The sequence below is a fragment of the Procambarus clarkii genome, chromosome 83 (assembly GCF_040958095.1).
Source record: "Procambarus clarkii isolate CNS0578487 chromosome 83, FALCON_Pclarkii_2.0, whole genome shotgun sequence".
In the NCBI taxonomy this organism is placed as follows: domain Eukaryota; kingdom Metazoa; phylum Arthropoda; class Malacostraca; order Decapoda; family Cambaridae; genus Procambarus; species Procambarus clarkii.
In genome coordinates this window covers 10,334,140-10,355,338 of record NC_091232.1, presented here as the reverse complement: position 1 = coordinate 10,355,338, position 21,199 = coordinate 10,334,140, and the positions used below count along the sequence as shown (strand labels likewise).

Below are 21,199 nucleotides of genomic sequence, written 5' to 3'. Positions count from 1 at the left end.
TCTCATAAGCAGCTTATGTTCCCGTTGCTCATTATCGAGCTGGCCTACAACAATGAGTAGTAGTCATGCAATACAAACTTCCTCGATTTCCATCATAAGCAACTCAAGTTCATTATATTCAATCACAAGTAGTTTAATTTCAAGCAGCATGGTATCAAGTAGAGCAAAAACAAGCATGTTCAGTTCAACCAGTTCAGTATCGAGTGGATACAGCATTTTTAATTCTATTTCAAGCATTTCTTCTTCAGTAAGTTTCAGTACAAGCAGCATAATTTCAAGTTGTTCCCTATCTAGTATCTCTAGTTCTAGAAGTTTAGCTTCCAGCATCCCTGCAACAACTATCTCTTCATTTGGCACATCTAGTTCAGGTTGTTCCAGCTTAAAAAGCTCAATTTCAAGTAGTTTAATGTCAAGTATTACTTGTTCTAGCAGCTCTGTTTTGAGTACATTAAGCGCAAGTAGATCAAGTTCTAACAGCTCATCTTCAATTAGTTTTATTTCAAATTCATTTACTTCAGTACTTTCCAGTTCGACCAGCATCCTTTGTAGTAGTTCCCTTACAAGTATCCCAATTTCTAGCAGCTCATTGTCGAGTAGCTCCACGACAGTTTCCTCTTGTTCGAGTAGATCGGTTTCAGGAAAAGCTAGCACAACTAGCTTAACTTCAGCTTGTTCCATTTCCAGCAGCTTATGTTCACGCTTCTCTGTGTCGAGTTGTTCTGCTATAGTTTCCTCTAGTTTTGCTGTATCTACTACAGTCAGTTCCATCATAAGCAGTTCAAATTCTTGCAGCACACTATCAAGTAGATCTATCACAAGCAGATCCAGTTCTACCAGCTCAGTATTAAGTAGATACAGCACAATTATTTCTATTTCAAGTACATCTTCTTCATTCAGTTGTAGTATATCTAGATTAATTTCAAGTTGTTCCTTGACAAGTATCTCGAGTTCTAGCAGCCTCGTTTCTAGCAGCTCGGCAACAACGAGTTCGACATTAGGCACATCTGTTTCAAGTAGATCTAGTATAACGAGCTCAATTAAAAGTTATTTAATCACAAGTATCACTGGTTCTAGCAGCTCAATATCGAGAAATTTAAGCACAAGTTTATTAAGTTCTCCTATCTCAGGCACAATTCCCTCTCTATCGAGTTCGTTTACTTCAATCAGTTCCAGCATGACTAGCTTAATTTATAGTAGTTGCCTAACAAGCAGCTCATTTTCAAGCAGCTCAATGTGGAGTATATACACAACAATAACATCTTTGTCGAGTACATCTCTTTATGAAAGTTCAAGCAAAACTAGCACAATTTCAGGTTGTTCTGTCATAAGCAGGTTATGTTCCCGTTGCTCACTATCGAGCTGGCCTACAACAATGAGTAGTTGCCATGCAATAGAAACTTCCTCGATTTCCATCATAAGCAACTCAAGTTCATTATATTCAATCGCAAGTAGTTTAATTTCAAGCAGCATGGTATCAAGTAGAGGAAAAGCAAGCATGTTCAGTTCAACCAGTTCAGTATCGAGTGGATACAGCATTTTTAATTCTATTTCAAGCATTTCTTCTTCAGTAAGTTTCAGTACAAGCAGCATAATTTCAAGTTGTTCCCTATCTAGTATCTCTAGTTCTAGAAGTTTAGCTTCCAGCATTCCTGCAACAACTATCTCTTCATTTGGCACATCTAGTTCAGGTAGTTCCAGCTTAAAAAGCTCAATTTCAAGTAGTTTAATGTCAAGTATTACTTGTTCTAGCAGCTCTGTTTTGAGTACATTAAGCGCAAGTAGATCAAGTTCTAACAGCTCATCTTCAATTAGTTTTATATCAAGTTCATTTACTTCAGTACTTTCCAGTTCGACCAGCATCCTTTGTAGTAGTTCCCTTACAAGTATCCCAATTTCTTGCAGCTCATTGTCGAGTAGCTCCTCGACAGTTTCCTCTTGTTCGAGTAGGTCGGTTTCAGGAAGTGCTAGCACAACTAGCTTAACTTCAGCTTGTTCCATTTCCAGCAGCTTATGTTCACGCTTCTCTGTGTCGAGTTGTTCTGCTATAGTTTCCTCTAGTTTTGCTGTATCTACTACAGTCAGATCCATCATAAGCAGTTCAAGTTCTTGCAGCACACTATCAAGTAGATCTATCACAAGCAGATCCAGTTCTACCAGCTCAGTATTAAGTAGATACAGCACAATTATTTCTATTTCAAGTACATCTTCTTCATTCAGTTGTAGTATATCAAGATTAATTTCAAGTTGTTCCTTGACAAGTATCTCGAGTTCTGGCAGCCTCGTTTCTAGCAGCTCGGCAACAACGAGTTCGACATTAGGCACATCTGTTTCAAGTAGATCTAGTATAACGAGCTCAATTAAAAGTTATTTAATCACAAGTATCACTGGTTCTAGCAGCTCAATATCGAGAACTTTAAGCACAAGTTTATTAAGTTCTCCTATCTCAGGCACAATTCCCTCTCTATCGAGTTCGTTTATTTCAATCAGTTCCAGCATGACTAGCTTAATTTCTAGTAGTTGCCTAACATGCAGCTCAATTTGGAGTATATACACAACAATAACATCTTTCTCGAGTACATCTCTTTATGAAAGTTCAAGCAAAACTAGCACAATTTCAGGTTGTTCTGTCATAAGCAGCTTATGTTCCCGTTGGTCACTATCGAGCTGGCCTACAACAATGAGTAGTAGTCATGCAATACAAACTTCCTCGATTTCCATCATAAGCAACTCAAGTTCATTATATTCAATCACAAGTAGTTTAATTTCAAGCAGCATGGTATCAAGTAGAGCAAGACCAAGCATATTCAGTTCAACCAGCTCAGTATCCAGTGGATACAGCACTTTTTGTTCTATTTCAAGCACTTCTTCTTCAGTAAGTTTCAGTACAAGCAGCATAATTCCAAGTTGTTCCCTATCTAGTATCTCCAGTTCTAGAAGTTTAGCTTCCAGCATCCCTGCAACAACTATCTCTTCATTTGGCACATCTAGTCCAGGTAGTTCCAGCTTAAGCATATCAACCTCAAGTTCATTCACCTTAAGCTCATGTAGCTCAGGTTCTAGCAAATCTAGCTCAAGTAGAGTTTTTCCAAGTATTTCAAGGTCAAATAGTCCAAGCTCAAGCAGCTTATGTTCAAGCAGGTCAAGTTCACGTTCAGGCAGCTCAGTTGCCGTTTATTCAAGCATTTCATGGCCAAGCAATTCAAGCTCAATTAGTTCAAGTTCAAGCAGATCAAGTTCAAGTAGTTCAAGTCCAAGCAGATCAAGTTCAAGTACCCCAAACACCGTTTATTCAAGTATTTCAAGTTCAAGTAACTGGAATTCTAACAGCTCCAGACACCTAAGTAAGTCAATCAATTTAACACCTCGGTATGCAATGACTTCACTTTTCAGTGATTACAGTGATTGCAATAATTGCGGTGACCATAGCATGCTTGCATACTATGGTCCAGCAGCCCGTATTTCTTGCACTTCTCACACTCTAAAACATCCTGATATTGACTACGACTCCTTACTATTTTCTTACCAGTTTTTTTTATTGTATTATTACAATTTGTAATTGTAATTATACTTTTGTGTTGAATATAATTCAATATATATATATATATATATATATATATATATATATATATATATATATATATATATATATATATATATATATATATATATATATATATATATGTCGTACCTAGTAGCCAGAACGCACTTCTCAGCCTACTATGCAAGGCCCGATTTGCCTAATAAGCCAAGTTTTCATGAATTAATGTTTTTTCAACTACCTAACCTAACCTAACTTTTTCCGCTACCTAACCTAACCTAACCTATAAAGATAGGTTAGGTTAGGTAGGGTTGGATAGGTTCGGTCATATATCTACGTTAATTTTAACTCCAATAAAAAAATGACCTCATACATAATGAAATGGGTAGCTTTATCATTTCATGAGAAAAAAATTAAAGAAAATATATTAATTTAGGAAAACTTGGCTTCTTAGGCAAATCGGGCCTTGCATAGTAGGCTGAGAAGTGCGTTCTGGCTACTAGGTACGACATATATATATATATATATATATATATATATATATATATATATATATATATATATATATATATATATATATATATATATATATTTATATATGGCACATGCCAGTGCCATGTTTTATGCTTCCTGGAGCGTCAGGGACTTTCGTCATGAAGTTATTAAATTATGTTACTGCTTACAGGCGGGTTGCTTTGGGAATTTGAGGCAAGTTTCCAGCATACGGTGTTTTGATTCTATTAGATTTTCGGACGAAATGAAGTTAAGGAAGGTGTCATCCATGTGTTTGGGCTGTAGGTGGATGGTGTCCCGGGGTTGGCACCGGGACCTAGAGACTAATCTGAGTTTGTGTTGTAGTAGTGAGGATTACCATCACTGCTGGGATCAGAATTTGTGGGAGATCAGAACATACCTGTGGTATATACCTCGCTGGGAGGTGTTTATTTTCCTCGTTTGCCTGAGAGGAACCTGGGTGTCCCATACGACACCCAGCCTTGCACCTGTTGCGTTTAAACTCAACTACTCTGTCTTTCACATTCTGTGTCTAATCAGGCCTTAAAGTTGGGTGGCTTCCACAACTTCTTGAGCATTCCATTTTTTAACTACCCGTATAGGGTCCGAGTACTTTGGTTCATTTGCGCTGCCAGCTTTTACCTGTGTCCTTTTGTCCAGCTTTATCTCAGTCTGAAGATGCTATCCTTGTCCACCTGATCTATTCCCGTTAGTATCTTGTAAGTTGTGATTATATTCCTTCTGTTCCTTCTTCCCTCTAGAGTTGTGAGATCTAGTTCCATTAGCCTGTGTTCATAACTTAGTCCTCTTAGCTCTGGCCACAATTTTGTATACTTTTTCACTTATTTCAATTTTTGGCTTTTATGTTCCACAAGGTGCGGATTCCGTACCGGTGATGCGTGTTCTAATAACAAGAATAAAGAAGCAAAGAAGTATAAATAAAGAATAAAGAAGTCCTGATTCATGTTTCTAAACGAAATTTTTATATTGCCAGTGTCCCCATATGCTGCCGATGTTATCCTGTTTATGTGTGCCTCCGGTGCGAGTGTCGGAATTATGTCCACTTCCAGATCCTTCTTTCTTTCCTATTCCTGTAGCTGCCTTCCTTGTATGTTGTAGCTGCCTTCCCCGTATGTTGTAGCTGCCTTCCCCGTATGTTGTAGCTGCCTTCCCCGTATGTTGTAGCTGCCTTCCCCGTATGTTGTAGCTGCCTTCCGGTCTCTCCCTCTCCCAACTTCATTACCTTACACTTGTTGGAGTTGATTTCCAGCAACTATGTGGCTGACCACTTCTGGAGTCTGTCAAGGTTCTCCTGTAACTTTCTGCAATCCTCCTCTGTTTTCACGTTCCTTGTCAGCTTTGCATCATCTGCATACATTGACATGCCTGAGCTCATTTACTCGGGTAAGTCGGTCACAATAATTAATAACAGCAGCGGTCCCAGGGCAGAGCCTTTTGGGACCCCACTTGTTACATTCCTCCAGCGTGAAACCGCCTCTCTGAATGTGACTCTTTGCTTTCTGTCCTTCAGACACTCCCTTGTCCAGTTCAGTGTTTTTTCTCGTTATCTCAGCCTGGTTTTCGATCTTGTAAAACTGTCTTTCGTGGGAAACAGTGTCAAATGCCTTTTGACAGTCGAGAAAAATATGAAGTATTTGTCTAATAAGGAAGTTATTGAGAAGGAACTGTGATGTGTGTATTCACCTAGTTGTACTCACCTATTTGTGCTTACGGGAGTTGAGCTCTGGCTCTTTGGTCCCGCCTCTCAACTGATGTGCAGGTTTCTGAGCCTATCGGGTTCTATCATATCTACACTTGAAACTGTGTAAGGAGTTTGCTTCCACTACATCACTTCCTAAAGCATTCCATTGTCAACTACTTTGTCACTAAACAAATTCTTTTTAATATTTCTTTGGCTCATTTGGGTACTCAATTTCCACGCGTGTTCCCTAGTGTGTGTATGTGTGTGGTTGGGGTTGGAGGATTACGGATAGTAACTATATATATGTAAATCATTTTCTTGCTATGGTTTTAATTCAGAAAAAAATCGTCTGTGAAGGGTACTATTCTAAAAGGTCTCAGATATATACCATTAAATGCAATTTTAATTTGCAATTGAGTAATGATTCTGAAAGGTGAGGCACTTGGCTTCCCGGGAGGTATTTAAAATCTAATGGGAAAGATTTTACCGTAGGGAGGAAATTAAGTCAGACATTGGAGGAACTCCAAGCTTGGAAAGAATATTCTCTGAGGGACACCTGGGACCTCAAGGTGAGGTATGTGACTTAGGATCCTGAAAACCGCTGTAATAGTGTGAATATGTCCATCAATTTATTCAGGTTTCCTTAGACTTATTTTGAATCCATTATTTAATCACTTAATAATTATATATATATACAAATTTTGTGTTAAAACAGGATGCTGGGAACATTAAAAAATGTTGCAGAGTCAAAGTTTTTTTGACTATAGAAAGAGAATGTCTTCCACATACCTAACCCCTATTGACGTTGAAAACTGTAAATTTGGTGAAGTGACCTATTTTCTAAAAAATATTATTACATTATTTGCCAAAACTGGTGAAACAGACGTCTATATTGGCATTCCAAAGTATCTTTGTAAAATTTTACCATTGATACTACAAGATTTCTTTTAATACATAATTAATGAAAGCGCCCTAATTAACAAGAAACAATTATCAGTTGAATTTAGCTCTCAAGAAATGATATATATCATTTAGATTTTTTTTTCATTTAGATTTATTTTTTTACATGTCATCTTGTTAAACAGAAAATGTCAATTGTAGTACCTTAAATTTATAGTTATATAAATTTAAACGATGGGTTGTTCAGAGCATAATTTATTTTAGATTTATTTCACTTGAATAGAGCATAGTAAAGCAGCTAATTACATGAATAAATTATTTAATGTTCGGTTACTTCCAAATTGATGACGCTTCCCAGTCTGTCACCTGAATTGCTGACAAAATTAATATATTAACCTTCGTTCAAATTCAACATATTTTTAATGAGTTTTCTGAATTTTTAGGTTCTAGCTGGTCCAGCTTCAGCACTTCCAAATCAAGTAGTTCCAGCTTCAGTTCTTCAAGCTACAGTAGTTCAAGCTACAGTAGTTTAAGCTACAGTAGTTCAAGCTATAGTTCTTCAAGCTACAGTAGTTCAAGCTACAGTAGTTCAAGCTACAGTAGTTTAAGCTACAGTAGTTCAAGCTATAGTTCTTCAAGCTACAGTAGTTCAAGCTACAGTAGTTCAAGCTACAGTAGTTTAAGCTACAGTAGTTCAAGCTATAGTTCTTCAAGCTACAGTAGTTCAAGCTACAGTAGTTCAAGCTACAGTAGTTCAAGCTACAGTAGTTTAAGCTACAGTAGTTCAAGCTATAGTTGTTCAAGCTACAGTAGTTCAAGCTACGGTAGTTTAAGCTACAGTAGTTCAAGCTATAGTTCTTCAAGCTACAGTAGTTCAAGCTACAGTAGTTCAAGCTACAGTAGTTTAAGCTACAGTAGTTCAAGCTACAGTAGTTTAAGCTACAGTAGTTCAAGCTATAGTTGTTCAAGCTACAGTAGTTCAAGCTACGGTAGTTTAAGCTACAATAGCTCCAGCTACAGTAGTTCCTGCATAAGAAGATCCAGCACTAGCAGTTACTCTCCATGCAGTTCAAGTTTAAGCTTCTGCAGCTCCAGCTCAAGCTTCAGTAGTTCCAGTTTCAGCTGTTCCAGCTGCAACAGACACAGCTCAAGCAGTTACAGATTAAGCTCTTCATGTTCAAACTTCAGCAGCTACAAGTCAATGAGTTCAAGTTTAATTAGTTCAAGCTCATGCAGTTCCAGTATCAAGAGCTTAACCTCATTCAGTTCAAGCTTTTGGAATAGCACTTACAGTTCCAGTATTTCGAAGTCCATCAGTTCCAACTCAGTTATTTCCAGCTCAAGAAGTTCAAGCTTCAGCAGTTCAAGCTTCAGCAGTTTAAGCTTCAGTAGTTTAATCTCAAGCAGTGCTGGCATCTACACTTCAACCTACAGTAATTCAACCTTCAGTAGTTCAATCTCAAGCAGTGCCAGCAGCAACACTTCAAGCTTCAGTAGTTCAAGCTTCAGAAGTTTAATCTCAAGCAGTGCCAGCAGCTACACTTCAAGATTCAGCCGTTCAAGCTTCAGCCGTTCAAGCTTCAGTAGTTTCATCTCAAGCAGTGCCAGCAGCTACACTTCAAGCTTCAGCCGTTCAAGCTTCAGCAGTTCAAGCTTCAGTAGTTTAATCTCAAGCAGTGCCAGAAGCTACACTTCAAGCTTCAGCAGTCTAAGCCTCAGCCGTTCAACCTTTAATAGTTTAATCTCAAGCAGTGCCAGCAGCTACACTTCAAGCTTCAGCAGTTCAAGCTTCAGTAGTTTAATCTCAAGCAGTACCAGCAGCTACACTTCAAGCTTCAGCAGTCCAAGCTTCAGCCGTTCAAGCTTCAATAGTTCAATCTCAAGCAGTGCCAGCAGCTACACTTCAAGCTTCAGACGTTCAAGCTTCAGAAGTTCAAGCTTCAGTAGTTTAATCTCAAGCAGTGCCAGCATCTACACTTCAAGCTTCAGTTGTTCAAGCTTCAGCAGTTCAAGCTTCAGTAGTTTAATCTCAAGCAGTACCAGCAGCTACACTTCAAGCTTCAGCCGTTCAAGCTTCATCAGTTCAAGCTTCAGTAGTTTAATCTCAAGCAGTGCCAGCAGCTACACTTCAAGCTTCAGCAGTCAAAGCTTCAGCCGTTCAAGCTTCAATAGTTCAATCTCAAGCAGTGCCAGCAGCTGCACTTCAAGCTTCAGTCGTTCAAGATTCAGCAGTTCAAGCTTCAGAAGTTTAATCTCAAGCAGTCCCAGCAGCAACACTTTGAGCTTCAGCAGTCCAAGCTTCAGTACTTTAATCTCAAGTAGTGCCAGCAGCAACACTTCAAGCTTCAGCAGTTCAAGCTTCAGAAGTTTAAACTCAAGCAGTGCCAGCAGCTACACTTCAAGCTTCAGCAGTTCAAGCTTCAGTAGTTTAATCACAAGCAGTGCCAGCACATACACTTCAAGCTTCAGCCGTTCAACCTTCAGCAGTTCAAGCTTCTGTAGTTTAATCTCAAGCAGTGCCAGCAGCTGCACTTCAAGCTTAAGCCGTTCAAGCTTCAGTAGTTCAAGGTTCAGTACTTTAATCTCAAGCAGTGCCAGCAGCTACACTTCAAGCTTCAGCAGTCTAAGCTTCAGCCGTTCAAGCTTCAATAGTGCAATCTCAAGCAGTGCCAGCAGCTGCACTTCAAGCTTCAGCCGTTCAAGTTTCAGCAGTTCAAGCCTCAGAAGTTTAATCTCAAGCAGTCCCAGCAGCTACACTTCATGCATCAGCAGTCCAAGCTTCGGCAGTTCGAGCTTCAGTAGTTTAATCTCATGCAGTGCCAGCAGCTACACTTCAAGCTTCAGCTGTTCAAGCTTCAGCAGTTCAAGCTTTAGTAATTTAATCTCAAGCAGTGCCAGCATCTACACTTCAAGCTTCAGCCGTTCAAGCTTCGGCAGTTCGAGCTTCAGTAGTTTAATCTCAAGCAGTGCCAGCAGCTACACTTCAAGCTTCAGCAGTCAAAGTTTCAGCTGTTCAAGCTTCAATAGTTCAATCTCAAGCAGTGCCAGCAGCTACACTTCAAGCTTCAGCCGTTCAAGCTTCAGTAGTTTAATCTCAAGCAGTGCCAGCAGCTACACTTCAAGCTTCAGCCGTTCTAGCTTCAGCAGTTCAAGCTTAATTAGTTTAATATCAAGCAGTGCCAGAAGCTACACTTCAAGCTTCAGCCGTTCAAGCTTTACTAGTTTAATCTTAAGCAGTGCCAGCATCTACACTTCAAGCTTCAGCCGTTCAAGCTTCAGCAGTTCAAGCTTCAGTAGTTTAATCTCGAGCAGTGCCAGCAGCAACACTTCAAGCTTCAGCAGTCTAAGCATTAGCCGTTCAAGCTTCAATAGTTCAATCTCAAGCAGTGCCAGCAGCTGCACTTCAAGCTTCAGTCGTTCAAGCTTCAGCAGTTCAAGCTTCAGAAGTTTAATCTCAAGCAGTCCCAGTAGCTACACTTCGAGCTTCAGCAGTTCAAGCTTTAGTAGTTTAATCTCAAGCAGTGCCAGCATCTACACTTCAAGCTTCAGCCGTTCAAGCTTCAACAGTTCAACTTTCAGTAGTTTAATCTCAAGCAGTCCCAGTAGTTACACTTCAAACTTCAGCAGCTCAAGCTTCAGTAGTTTAATCTCAAGCACTACCAGCAGCTACACTTCAAGCTTCAGCCGTTCAAGCTTCAGCAGTTCAAGCTTCAGTAGTTTAATCTCAAGCAGTGCCAGCATCTACACTTCAAGCTTCAGCCGTTCAAGCTTCGGCAGTTCGAGGTTCAGTAGTTTAATCGCATGCAGTGCCAGCAGCAATACTTCAAACTTCAGCCGTTCAAGCTTCAGTAGTTTGATCTCAAGCAGTGCCAGCAGCTACACTTCAAGCTTCAGCAGTCAAAGTTTCAGCTGTTCAAGCTTCAATAGTTCAATCTCAAGCAGTGCCAGCAGCTACACTTCAAGCTTCAGCCGTTCAAGCTTCAGTAGTTTAATCTCAAGCAGTGCCAGCAGCTACACTTCAAGCTTCAGGCGTTCTAGCATCAGCAGTTCAAGCTTAAGTAGTTTAATATCAAGCAGTGCCAGCACCTACACTTCAAGCTTCAGCCGTTCAAGCTTTAGTAGTTTAATCTTAAGCAGTGCCAACATCTACACTTCTAGCTTCAGCCGTTCAAGATTCAGCAGTTCAAGATTCAGTAGTTTAATCTCAAGCAGTGCCAGCAGCAACACTTCAAGCTTCAGCAGTCTAAGCATCAGCCGTTCAAGCTTCAATAGTTCAATCTCAAGCAGTGCCAGCAGCTGCACTTCAAGCTTCAGCCGTTCAAGCTTCAGCAGTTCAAGCTTCAGAAGTTTAATCTCAAGCAGTCCCAGTAGCTACACTTCGAGCTACAGCAGACCAAGCTTCAGTAGTTTAATCTCAAGCAGTGCCAGCAGCTACACTTCAAGCTTCAGCAGTTCAAGCTTCAGTAGTTTAATATCAAGCAGTGCCAGCAGCTACACTTCAAGCTTCAGCAGTTCAAGCTTTAGTAGTTTAATCTCAAGCAGTGCCAGCATCTACACTTCAAGCTTCAGCCGTTCAAGCTTCACCAGGTCAACCTTCAGTAGTTTAATCTCAAGCAGTGCCAGCAGCTACACTTCAAACTTCAGCAGTTCAAGCTTCAGTAGTTTAATCTCAAGCAGTACCAGCAGCTACACTTCAAGCTTCAGCCGTTCAATCTTCAGTAGTTTAATCTCATGCAGTGCCAGCAGCTACACTTCAAGCTTCAGCCGTTCAAGCTTCAGTAGTTCAATCTCAAGCAGTACCAGCAGGTTCACTTCAAGCTTCAGCAGTTCAAGCTTCAGAAGTTTAATCTCAAGCAGTGCCAGCATCTACACTTCAAGCTTCAGCCGTTCAAGCTTCAGCAGTTCAAGCTTCAGTAGTTTAATCTCATGCAGTGCCAGCAGCTACACTTCAAGCTTCAGCCGTTCAAGCTTCAGTAGTTCAATCTCAAGCAGTGCCAGCAGCTACACTTCAAGCTTCAGCCGTTCAAGCTTCAGCAGTTCAAGCTTCAGAAGTTTAATCTCAAGCAGTCCCAGCAACTACACTTCGAGCTTCAGCAGTCCAAGCTTCAGTATTTTAATGTCAAGCAGTACCACCAGCTACACTTCAAGCTTCAGCCGTTCAAGCTTCAGCAGTTCAAGCTTCAGTAGTTTAATCTCATGCAGTGCCAGCAGCTACACTTCAAGCTTCAGCCGTTCAAGCTTCAGTAGTTCAATCTCAAGCAGTGCCAGCAGCTACACTTCAAGCTTCAGGCGTTCAAGCTTCAGCAGTTCAAGCTTCAGAAGTTTAATCTCAAGCAGTCCCAGCAACTACACTTCGAGCTTCAGCAGTCCAAGCTTCAGTATTTTAATGTCAAGCAGTACCACCAGCTACACTTCAAGCTTCAGCCGTTCAAGCTTCAGCAGTTCAAGCTTCAATAGTTTAATCTCAAGCAGTGCCAGCATCTACACTTCAAGCTTCAGCAGTTCAAGCTTCAGTAGTTTAATCTCATGCAGTGCCAGCTACTACACTTCAAGCTTCAGCCGTTCAAGCTTCAGTAGTTCAATCACAAGCAGTGTCGGCAGCTACACTTCAAGTTTCAGTAGTTTAATCTCAGGCAGTACCAGCAGGTTCACTTCAAGCTTCAGCAGTTCAAGCTTCAGAAGTTTAATCTCAAGCAGTCCCAGCAACTACACTTCGAGCTTCAGCAGTCCAAGCTTCAGTAGTTTAATCTCAAGCAGTACCAACAGCTACATTTCAAGCTTCAGCCGTTTAAGCTTCAGCAGTTCAAGCTTCAGAAGTTTAATCTCAAGCAGTGCCAGCATCTACACTTCAAGCTTCAGCAGTTCAAGCTTCAGTAGTTTAATCTCATGCAGTGCCAGCAGCTACACTTCAAACTTCAGCCGTTCAAGCTTCAGTAGTTCAATCTCAAGCAGTGCCAGCAGCTACACTTCAAGCTTCAGCCGTCTAAGCATCAGCCGTTCAAGCTTCAATAGTTCAATCTCAAGCAGTGCCAGCAGCTACACTTTAAGCTTCAGTAGTTTAATCTCAAGCAGTCCCAGCAACTACACTTCGAGCTTCAGCAGTCCAAGCTTCAGTAGTTTAATCTCAAGCAGTGCCAGCTGCTACACTTCAAGCTTCAGCAGTTCAAGCTTCAGTAGTTTAATCTCAAGCAGTGCCAGCAGCCACAACTCAAGCTTCAGCAGTTCAAGCTTTATTAGTTTAATCTCAAGCAGTGCCAGCATCTACTTTTCAAGCTTCAGCCGTTCAAGCTTCAGCAGTTCAACCTTCAGTAGTTTAATCTCAAGCAGTGCCAGCAGCTACACTTCAAACTTCAGCAGTTCAAGCTTCAGTAGTTTAATCTCAAGCAGTACCAACAGCTACATTTCAAGCTTCAGCCGTTTAAGCTTCAGCAGTTCAAGCTTCAGTAGTTTAATCTCAAGCAGTGCCAGCATCTACACTTCAAGCTTCAGCCGTTCATGCTTCAGCAGTTCAAGCTTCAGTAGTTTTATCTCATGCAGTGCCAGCAGCTACACTTCAAGCTTCAGCCGTTCAAACTTCAGTAGTTTAATCTCAAGCAGTGCCAGCAGCTACACTTCAAGCTTCAGCAGTCCAAGCTTCAGTAGTTTAATCTCAGGCAGTACCAGCACGTTTACTTCAAGCTTCAGCAGTTCAAGCTTCAGTAGTTTAATCTCAAGCAGTACCAGCACCTACACTTCAAGCTTCAACAGTCAAAGCTTCAGCCGTTCAAGCATCAATAGTTCAATCTCAAGCAGTGCCAGCAGCTACACTTTAAGCTTCAGCCGTTCAAGCTTTAGTAGTTTAATCTCAAGCAGTGCCAGCATCTACACTTCAAGCTTCAGTAGTTTGATCTCATGCAGTGCCAGCAGCTACACTTCAAGCTTCAGCCGTTCAAGCTTCAGCAGTTCAAGCTTCAGTAGTTTAATCTCAAGCAGTGCCAGCAGCCGCACTTCAAGCTCCAGCCGTTCAAGGTTCAGCAGTTCAAGCTTCAGCAGTTCAAGCTTCAGAAGTTTAATCTCAAGCAGTCCCAGAAGCTACACTTCGAGCTTCAGCAGTCCAAGCTTCAGTAGTTTAATATCAAGCAGTGCCAGCAGCTACACTTCAAGCTTCAGCAGTTCAAGCTTCAGTAGTTTAATCTCAAGCAGTACCAGCAGTTACACTTCAAGCTTCAGCAGTTCAAGCTTCAGCCGATCAAGCTTCAATAGTTCAATCTCAAGCAGTGCCATCAGCTACACTTCAAGCTTCAGCCGATCAAGCTTCAGCAGTTCAAGCTTCAGTAGTTTAATCTCAAGCAGTACCAGCATCTACACTTCAAGCTTCAGCCGTTCAAGCTTTAGCAGTTCATGCTTCAGTAGTTTAATCTCGTGCAGTGCCAGCAGCTACACTTCAAGCTTCAGCAGTTCAAGCTTCAGTAGTTCAATCTCATGCAGTACCAGCAGCTACACTTCAAGCTTCAACAGTCCAAGCTTAAGCCGTTCAAACTTCAATAGTTCAATCTCAAGCAGTGCCAGCAGCTACACTTCAAGCTTCAGCCGTTCAAGCTTCAGTAGTTTAATCTCAAGCAGTGCCAGCATCTACACTTCAAGCTTCAGCCGTTCAAACTTCAGCAGTTCAATCTTCAGTAGTTTAATCTCAAGCAGTGCCAGCAGCTACACTTCAAGCTTCAGCAGTCAAAGCTTCAGCCGTTCAAGCTTCAGTAGTTCAATTTTAAGCAGTGCTAGCAGCTGCACTTCAAGCTTAAGCAGTGCTAGCAGCTGCACTTCAAGCTTCAGCGGTTCAAGCTTCAGCAGTTCAAGCTTCAGAATTTTAATCTCAAGCAGTCCCAGCAGCTACACATCGAGCTTTAGCAGTCCAAGCTTCAGTAGTTTAACCTCAAGCAGTGCCAGCAGCTACACTTCAAGCTTCAGTAGTTTAATCTCAAGCAGTACCAGCAGCTACACTTCAAGCTTCAGCCGTTCAAGCTTCAGCAGTTCAAGCTTCAGTAGTTTAATCTCAAGCAGTACCAGCAGCTACACTTCAAGCTTCAGCAGTCCAAGCTTCAGCCGATCAAGCTTCAATAGTTCAATCTCAAGCAGTGCCATCAGCTACACTTCAAGCTTCAGCCGATCAAGCTTCAGCAGTTCAAGCTTCAGTAGTTTAATCTCAAGCAGTACCACCATCTACACTTCAAGCTTCAGCCGTTCAAGCTTTAGCAGTTCATGCTTCAGTAGTTTAATCTCGTGCAGTGCCAGCAGCTACACTTCAAGCTTCAGCAGTTCAAGCTTCAGTAGTATAATCTCATGCAGTACCAGCAGCTACACTTCAAGCTTCAACAGTCCAAGCTTAAGCCGTTCAAACTTCAATAGTTCAATCTCAAGCAGTGCCAGCAGCTACATTTCAAGCTTCAGCCGTTCAAGCTTCAGTAGTTTAATCTCAAGCAGTGCCAGCATCTACACTTCAAGCTTCAGCCGTTCAAACTTCAGCAGTTCAATCTTCAGTAGTTTAATCTCAAGCAGTGCCAGCAGCTACACTTCAAGCTTCAGCAGTCAAAGCTTCAGCCGTTCAAGCTTCAATAGTTCAATTTTAAGCAGTGCTAGCAGCTGCACTTCAAGCTTAAGCAGTGCTAGAAGCTGCACTTCAAGCTTCAGCGGTTCAAGCTTCAGCAGTTCAAGCTTCAGAAGTTTAATCTCAAGCAGTCCCAGCAGCTACACATCGAGCTTTAGCAGTCCAAGCTTCAGTAGTTTAACCTCAAGCAGTGCCAGCAGCTACACTTCAAGCTTCAGTAGTTTAATCTCAAGCAGTACCAGCAGCTACACTTCAAGCTTCAGCCGTTCAAGCTTCAGCAGTTCAAGCTTCAGTAGTTTAATCTCAAGCAGTACCAGCAGCTACACTTCAAGCTTCAGCAGTCAAAGCTTCAGCAGTTCAAGCTTCAGAAGTTTAATCTCAAGCAGTCCCAGCAGCTACACTTCGAGCTTCAGCAGTCTAAGCTTCAGTAGTTTATTCTCAAGCAGTGCCAGCAGCTACATTTCAAGCTTCAGCAGTTCAAGCTTCAGTAGTTTAATCTCAAGCAGTACCAGCAGCTACACTTCAAGCTTAAGCCATTCAAGCTTTAATAGTTCAATCTCAAGCAGTACCAGCAGCTACACTTCAAGCTTCAGCTGTTCAAGCTTCAGCAGTTCAAGCTTCAGAAGTTTAATCTCAAGCAGTCCGAGCAGCTACACTTCAAGCTTCAGCAGTTCAAGCTTCAGTAGTTTAATCTCAAGCAGTACCAGCAGCTACACTTCAAGCTTCAGCCGTTCAAGCTTCAGCAGTTCAAGCTTCAGTAGTTTAATCTCAAGCAGTGCTAGCTGCTACACTTCAAGCTTCAGCTGTTCAAGCTTCAGCAGTTCAAGCTTCAGAAGTTTGATCTCAACCAATGGTAGCATCAACATTTTAAGCTCCAGTAGTTCAAGCTTCAGCCGTTCAAGCTTCAGCAGTGCCAACATCTACACTTCAAGCATCAGAAGTTCAAGCTTTAACAGTTCAAGTTTCAGTAGTTTAATCGCAACCAGTGCTAGCATCACTTCAAGCTTCAGTAGTTCAAGCTTCAGCCGTTCAAGCTTCAGCAGTGCCAGCATCTACACTTCATGGATCAGAAGTTCAAGCTACAGCAGTTCAAGCTTCGTAAGTTTAATCTCAAGCAGTGCCAGCAGCTACACTTCAAGCTTCAACAGTTCAAGCTTCAGTAGTTTTATCTCAAGCAGTTCTAGCATCAACACTTCAAGCTTCAGCAGTTCAAGCTTCAGCCGTTCAAGCATCAGAAGTTCAAACTTCAGCCGTTCAAGCTTCTGCAGTTCTAGGTTCAGTAGTTTAATCTCAAGCAGTGCCAGCAGCTACACGTCAAGCTTCAGCCGTTCAAGCTTCAGCACTTCAAGCTTCAGTAGTTTAATCTCAAGCAGTGCCAGCAGCTACACTTCAAACTTCAGCCGTTCAAGCTTCAGCAGTTCAAGCTTCAGTAGTTTAATCTCAAGCAGTGCTAGCAGCTACACTTCAAGCTTCAGCAGTTCAAGCTTCAGTAGTTTAATATCAAGCAGTGCCAGCATCTGCACTTTAAGCTTCAGAAGTTCAAGCTTCAGCAGTTCAAGCTTCAGCAGCTTAATCTCAAGCAGTGTCAGCATCTTCACTTCAAGCTTCAGCAGTTCAAGCTTCAGTAGGTTAATCTCAAGCAGTGCCAGCATCTACACTTCAAGCTTCAGAAGTTCAAGCTTCAGAAGTTCAAGCTTCTGCAGTTCAAGCTTCAGCAGTTCAAGCTTCAGCCGTTCAAGTTTCAGTAGTTTAATCTCTAGCAGTGCTAGCAGCTACACTTCAAGCTTCAGCAGTCCAAGCTTCAGTAGTTTAATCTCTAGCAGTGCGAGCAGCTACACTTCAAGCATCAGCAGTTCAAGCTTCAGCAGTTCAATCTTCAGCAGTTCAAGCTTCAGTAGTTTAATCTCTAGCAGTGCTAGTAGCTACACTTCAAGCTTGAGCAGTCCCACCTTCAGTAGTTTAATCTCTAGCAGTGCCAGCAGCTACACTTCAAGCTTCAGCAGTGCCAGCATCTACACTTCAAGCTTCAGCAGTTCAAGCTTCAGCCGTTCAAGCTTAAGCAGTGCCAGCATCTACACTTCAAGCATCAGAAGTTCAAGATTCAACAGTTCAAGCTTCAGCAGTTTAATCTCAAGCAGTGCTAGCATCAAGACTTCAAGCTTCAGTAGTTCAAGCTTCAGTCGTTCAAGCATCAGAAGTTCAATCTCTAGCAGTGCTAGCATCTACACTTCAAGCTTCAGCAGTTCAAGCTTCAGTCGTTCAAGCTTTAGCAGTTTAATCTCAAGCAGTGCCAGCATCTACAGTTCAAGCTTCAGCCGTTTAATCTCAAGCAGTGCCATCATCTACACTTCAAGCTTCAGCAGTTCAAGCTTCCGCCGTTCAAGCTTGAGCAGTTCCATATCAATCAGTTCAAGCTCAATCATTTCAAGTTGCTGGAGTTACTCCATTAGCTCAAGCAGCTACGTTTCCACTAGTTTCATCACGAGCGCCTCCAGTTTTAGTACTTCAAGCTCAAGCAGTTCAAGATTTGGTTGTTCAAGCTTCAACAGTTCAAGCATTATTGGTTCGAGCCTAAGTTGTAGTAGGTACAACAGTTCCAGGATAACCAGTATGAGTTCCAGCAGTTCAAGATTTATTACCTTCTGCTCAAGTATTTCAAGACTCTGTGGAACAAGTTACAGCAGTTCAAGCTACAGTTCAAGCCTAAGCAGTTCGAGGTATAGCAGTATTAGCTCCAGCAGTTTCAGCTTATTCTGCTCAAGTTCCAGCATCTCAATCTCTAGTAGTTCCTCCTCAAGAAGATCACCCTTCAGCAGTCCCAGCTTCAACAGGCCCAGCTCAAGCAGTTACAGCTCAAGCTGTTTATATTCAAGCAATTCCATGGCAAAGTGTTCAAGTTTGATTAGTTCCAGTTCAAGCAGTTCCAGCTCAGGAAGTTCAAGCTTCAGTATCTCAAGTTCAAGCAGTTTTAGTTTTAGCAAGTCAAGCTCAAGCCGTTTAAGCATCAACAGCTCAGGTTCTATCAGTTCAACCCTTTCCACAAGTTCCAGTTTTAGTAGTTCCTTCTCAAGCAGTTCTAAATACAGGTGTTCAAGCTTCAGCACTTCTACATCAAGCGGATTAAGCAGTTCAAGCTTCAAATGGTTAAGCTGCAGCAGCAGATCAACTTTAAGTAGCCCAAGCTCTTATAGTCGTGTCTCCAGTGGTTCAAGCTTCAGTAACTCCAGTTATAGCATATCCAGAATGTGTAGTGCCTTGTCAAGCAGTTCAGGCTCAATTAGTTTAAGCTCCAGCTTCTCAAGCAGCAGTATTTCAAGCTTCAGCAGTTCAAGCTTCTACAGTTACAGCTCAGTCAATTCAAGCTCAATCATTTCAAGCTCTTCTAGTTACTCATACAGCTTGAGCAGCTCCAGTTTCAAGAGTTCCAGCAGAAGTACTTCCAGATCAAGCATGTACTTAAGCAGCTCTAGCTTCAGTAGTTCAGTTTCAAGTAGTTTAAGCTTCAGCAGATCATACCCAAGCAGTTCGACCTTTACAAGCTTTACATTAAGCTGTTCTAGCTTAAGTAGTTCCATTTCTAATTGTTTCAGCTTTAGAAGCACTAGCTCAAGGAATACAATTTACTGCAGCTTACGCTCCACTTCATTTAGCAGTAGCTCAAGCATTTGTACTTCAAGCTCGAGCAATTCAATCGCAAGCATTTCAAGTTTTATTAGTTCCAGCTTAAGCAGTTCAGGCTTCAGCAGATCCAGCTTAAGCAGATCCAGCTTAAGCAGTTCAGGCTTCAGCAGATCCAGCTTCAGCAGATCCAGCTTAAGCAGTTCAAGCTCATACAATTTCAGCTCAAGCAGTACAAGCTTCAGCGGCAGTTCACCCTCTAGAGTTTCCTGCTATAGTATTTCAAGCTCAAGCTTCAATAGTTGCAGCTTAAATATTCGTAAGTATTAAAACAAACTTGTATAACTTCTCTAAATCAATGTATCTAGTATGATATTTTTTGTGTTTATTTGCATAATTAAAAAAAATGCCAATAAATTATATCAAAATTAAAAGTTCCTCCAATCACAGTTCATACCTGAGATACACACAGAGATGTGTACTCGTTGTCCAGGTGTATATAACGAGAGTATACTATAGCCCTGGAATTATGTCCAGGACTGAGAGTATACTATAGCCCTGGAATTATGTCCAGGACTGAGAGTATACTATACCCCTGGAATTATGTCCAGGACTGAGAGTATACTATAGCCCTGGAATTATGTCCAGGACTGAGAGTATACTATACCCCTGGAATTATGTCCAGGACTGAGAGTAGACTTTAGCCCTGGAATTATGTCCAGGACTGAGAGTAGACTTTAGCCCTGGAATTATGTCCAGGACTGAGAGTATACTATAGCCCTGGAATTATGTCCAGGACTGAGAGTAGACTTTAGCCCTGGAATTATGTCCAGGACTGAGAGTAGACTTTAGCCCTGGAATTATGTCCAGGACTGAGAGCATACTATAGCCCTGGAATTATGTCCAGGACTGAGAGTATACTTTAGCCCTGGAATTATGTCCAGGACTAAAATATAGTTGTTGGTTAAACAGTATAATATTGTGCTGGTATTAATAACCCTCCACAGGTAGGTTGGTAGGCCTTAAGTCCACCACCATCAAGCTGCATCGGTCGGTCCGTGAGCTATTACACTGAACATAATCTTACTGAAGTGAACAGATGAGTTATAAATACTCATTCATCCCTAAGTAAAACAGGAACACGAAATGAGTATCACGTAGAGGGCCAGCCAAAGGCCCACTTTGGCTGGGCCTTTGATACCGATCTGGAATATCTCTGCAAACAAAAAAAATGGCTATGTGGTGATCTTACTTAACCCTCCAAAAGTTGACAGGCTTTAACCCCAACATTAAACCAGTTATGTATTCTACATACCAAAGGAATACCTATGAAAGTATTATCAAATGTAAATTTGTAATAATCATTCTGCAAATTCATGATTATAATAATTTCTGTTACTTTGCTTTATGTTAGTGACAGAAATGGCGCCTCAAGATGTTGTTGACATTTAGAAGGACAAAATTCATTTGATATTTTAAATATTCATGTCCAAAACATTCTTTGTTGATACTAATATATTCACATGCACATAACATTCACAGCTGTTGTATAAATATTGAACTTATGCATTTTTCAGGTTCTAGCAGTTCCAGCTCCAGCTCAAGCAGTCCCAGTAACGTAAATATCAGCTCAAGCGGAAGCAGCATTTCAAGCTTACATAGTACTAGCTCAACCAGTTCCAGATCTCATAGTTTCTGGTCAAGCAGTTCATGGTCCTGCAGCTACGAATCTAGTTTTAGCAGTTACAGTGCTACCATTTGTAAGTGGTCCATATGTATGTCACAATTTGATAGAGCTTTCAAAAGTGAAGTAATGAAAATGCGAACATTTCAACCTTATGGAATACATATTAACTACTTGAATTATCATCACGTACATCTTAGCTAACTTAACTAACATCAAGTAACATCTTAATTAATTTGAATTAACATCAAGTATTGATAATCGAAATTTATATTACTTATGTTTTTTTTTGGCTTTATACAGCAATCAACACTCTCACGAACACTACTACTGCTTCCACTACCATATATACAACAACCACTACCACCAGTCCAACAACAGAAGCAACTACGACGAGTCCAACAACAGAAACAACAACCACGAGTCCAACAACTACGACGAGTCCAACAACAGAAACAACAACCACGAGTCCAACAACTACCACGAGTCCAACAACAGAAACAACAACCACGAGTCCAACAACTACCACGAGTCCAACCACTACCATAAGTCCAACAACTACCACGAGTCCAACCACTACCACGAGTCCAACAACTACCACGAGTCCAACAACTACCACGATTCTAACAACAGAAACAACTACCACGAGTTCAGCAACTACCA

General features: G+C 41.3%; 1 protein-coding gene across 1 annotated transcript in view; it reads left to right on the top strand.

Annotated features, from left to right (window-relative positions):
- LOC123768812 (pneumococcal serine-rich repeat protein-like) overlaps positions 1-21,199 on the top strand; it is a 100,572-nt gene that overhangs the window by 77,095 nt on the left and 2,278 nt on the right. The window contains exons 23-29 of the mRNA XM_069316205.1: positions 2,874-3,263; positions 7,097-9,221; positions 10,848-11,459; positions 13,551-16,058; positions 16,344-19,171; positions 20,430-20,612; positions 20,840-21,189. Coding sequence (XP_069172306.1) covers positions 2,874-3,263; positions 7,097-9,221; positions 10,848-11,459; positions 13,551-16,058; positions 16,344-19,171; positions 20,430-20,612; positions 20,840-21,189 — 8,996 coding nt within the window. The remainder of the gene's footprint in view (positions 1-2,873; positions 3,264-7,096; positions 9,222-10,847; positions 11,460-13,550; positions 16,059-16,343; positions 19,172-20,429; positions 20,613-20,839; positions 21,190-21,199) is intronic.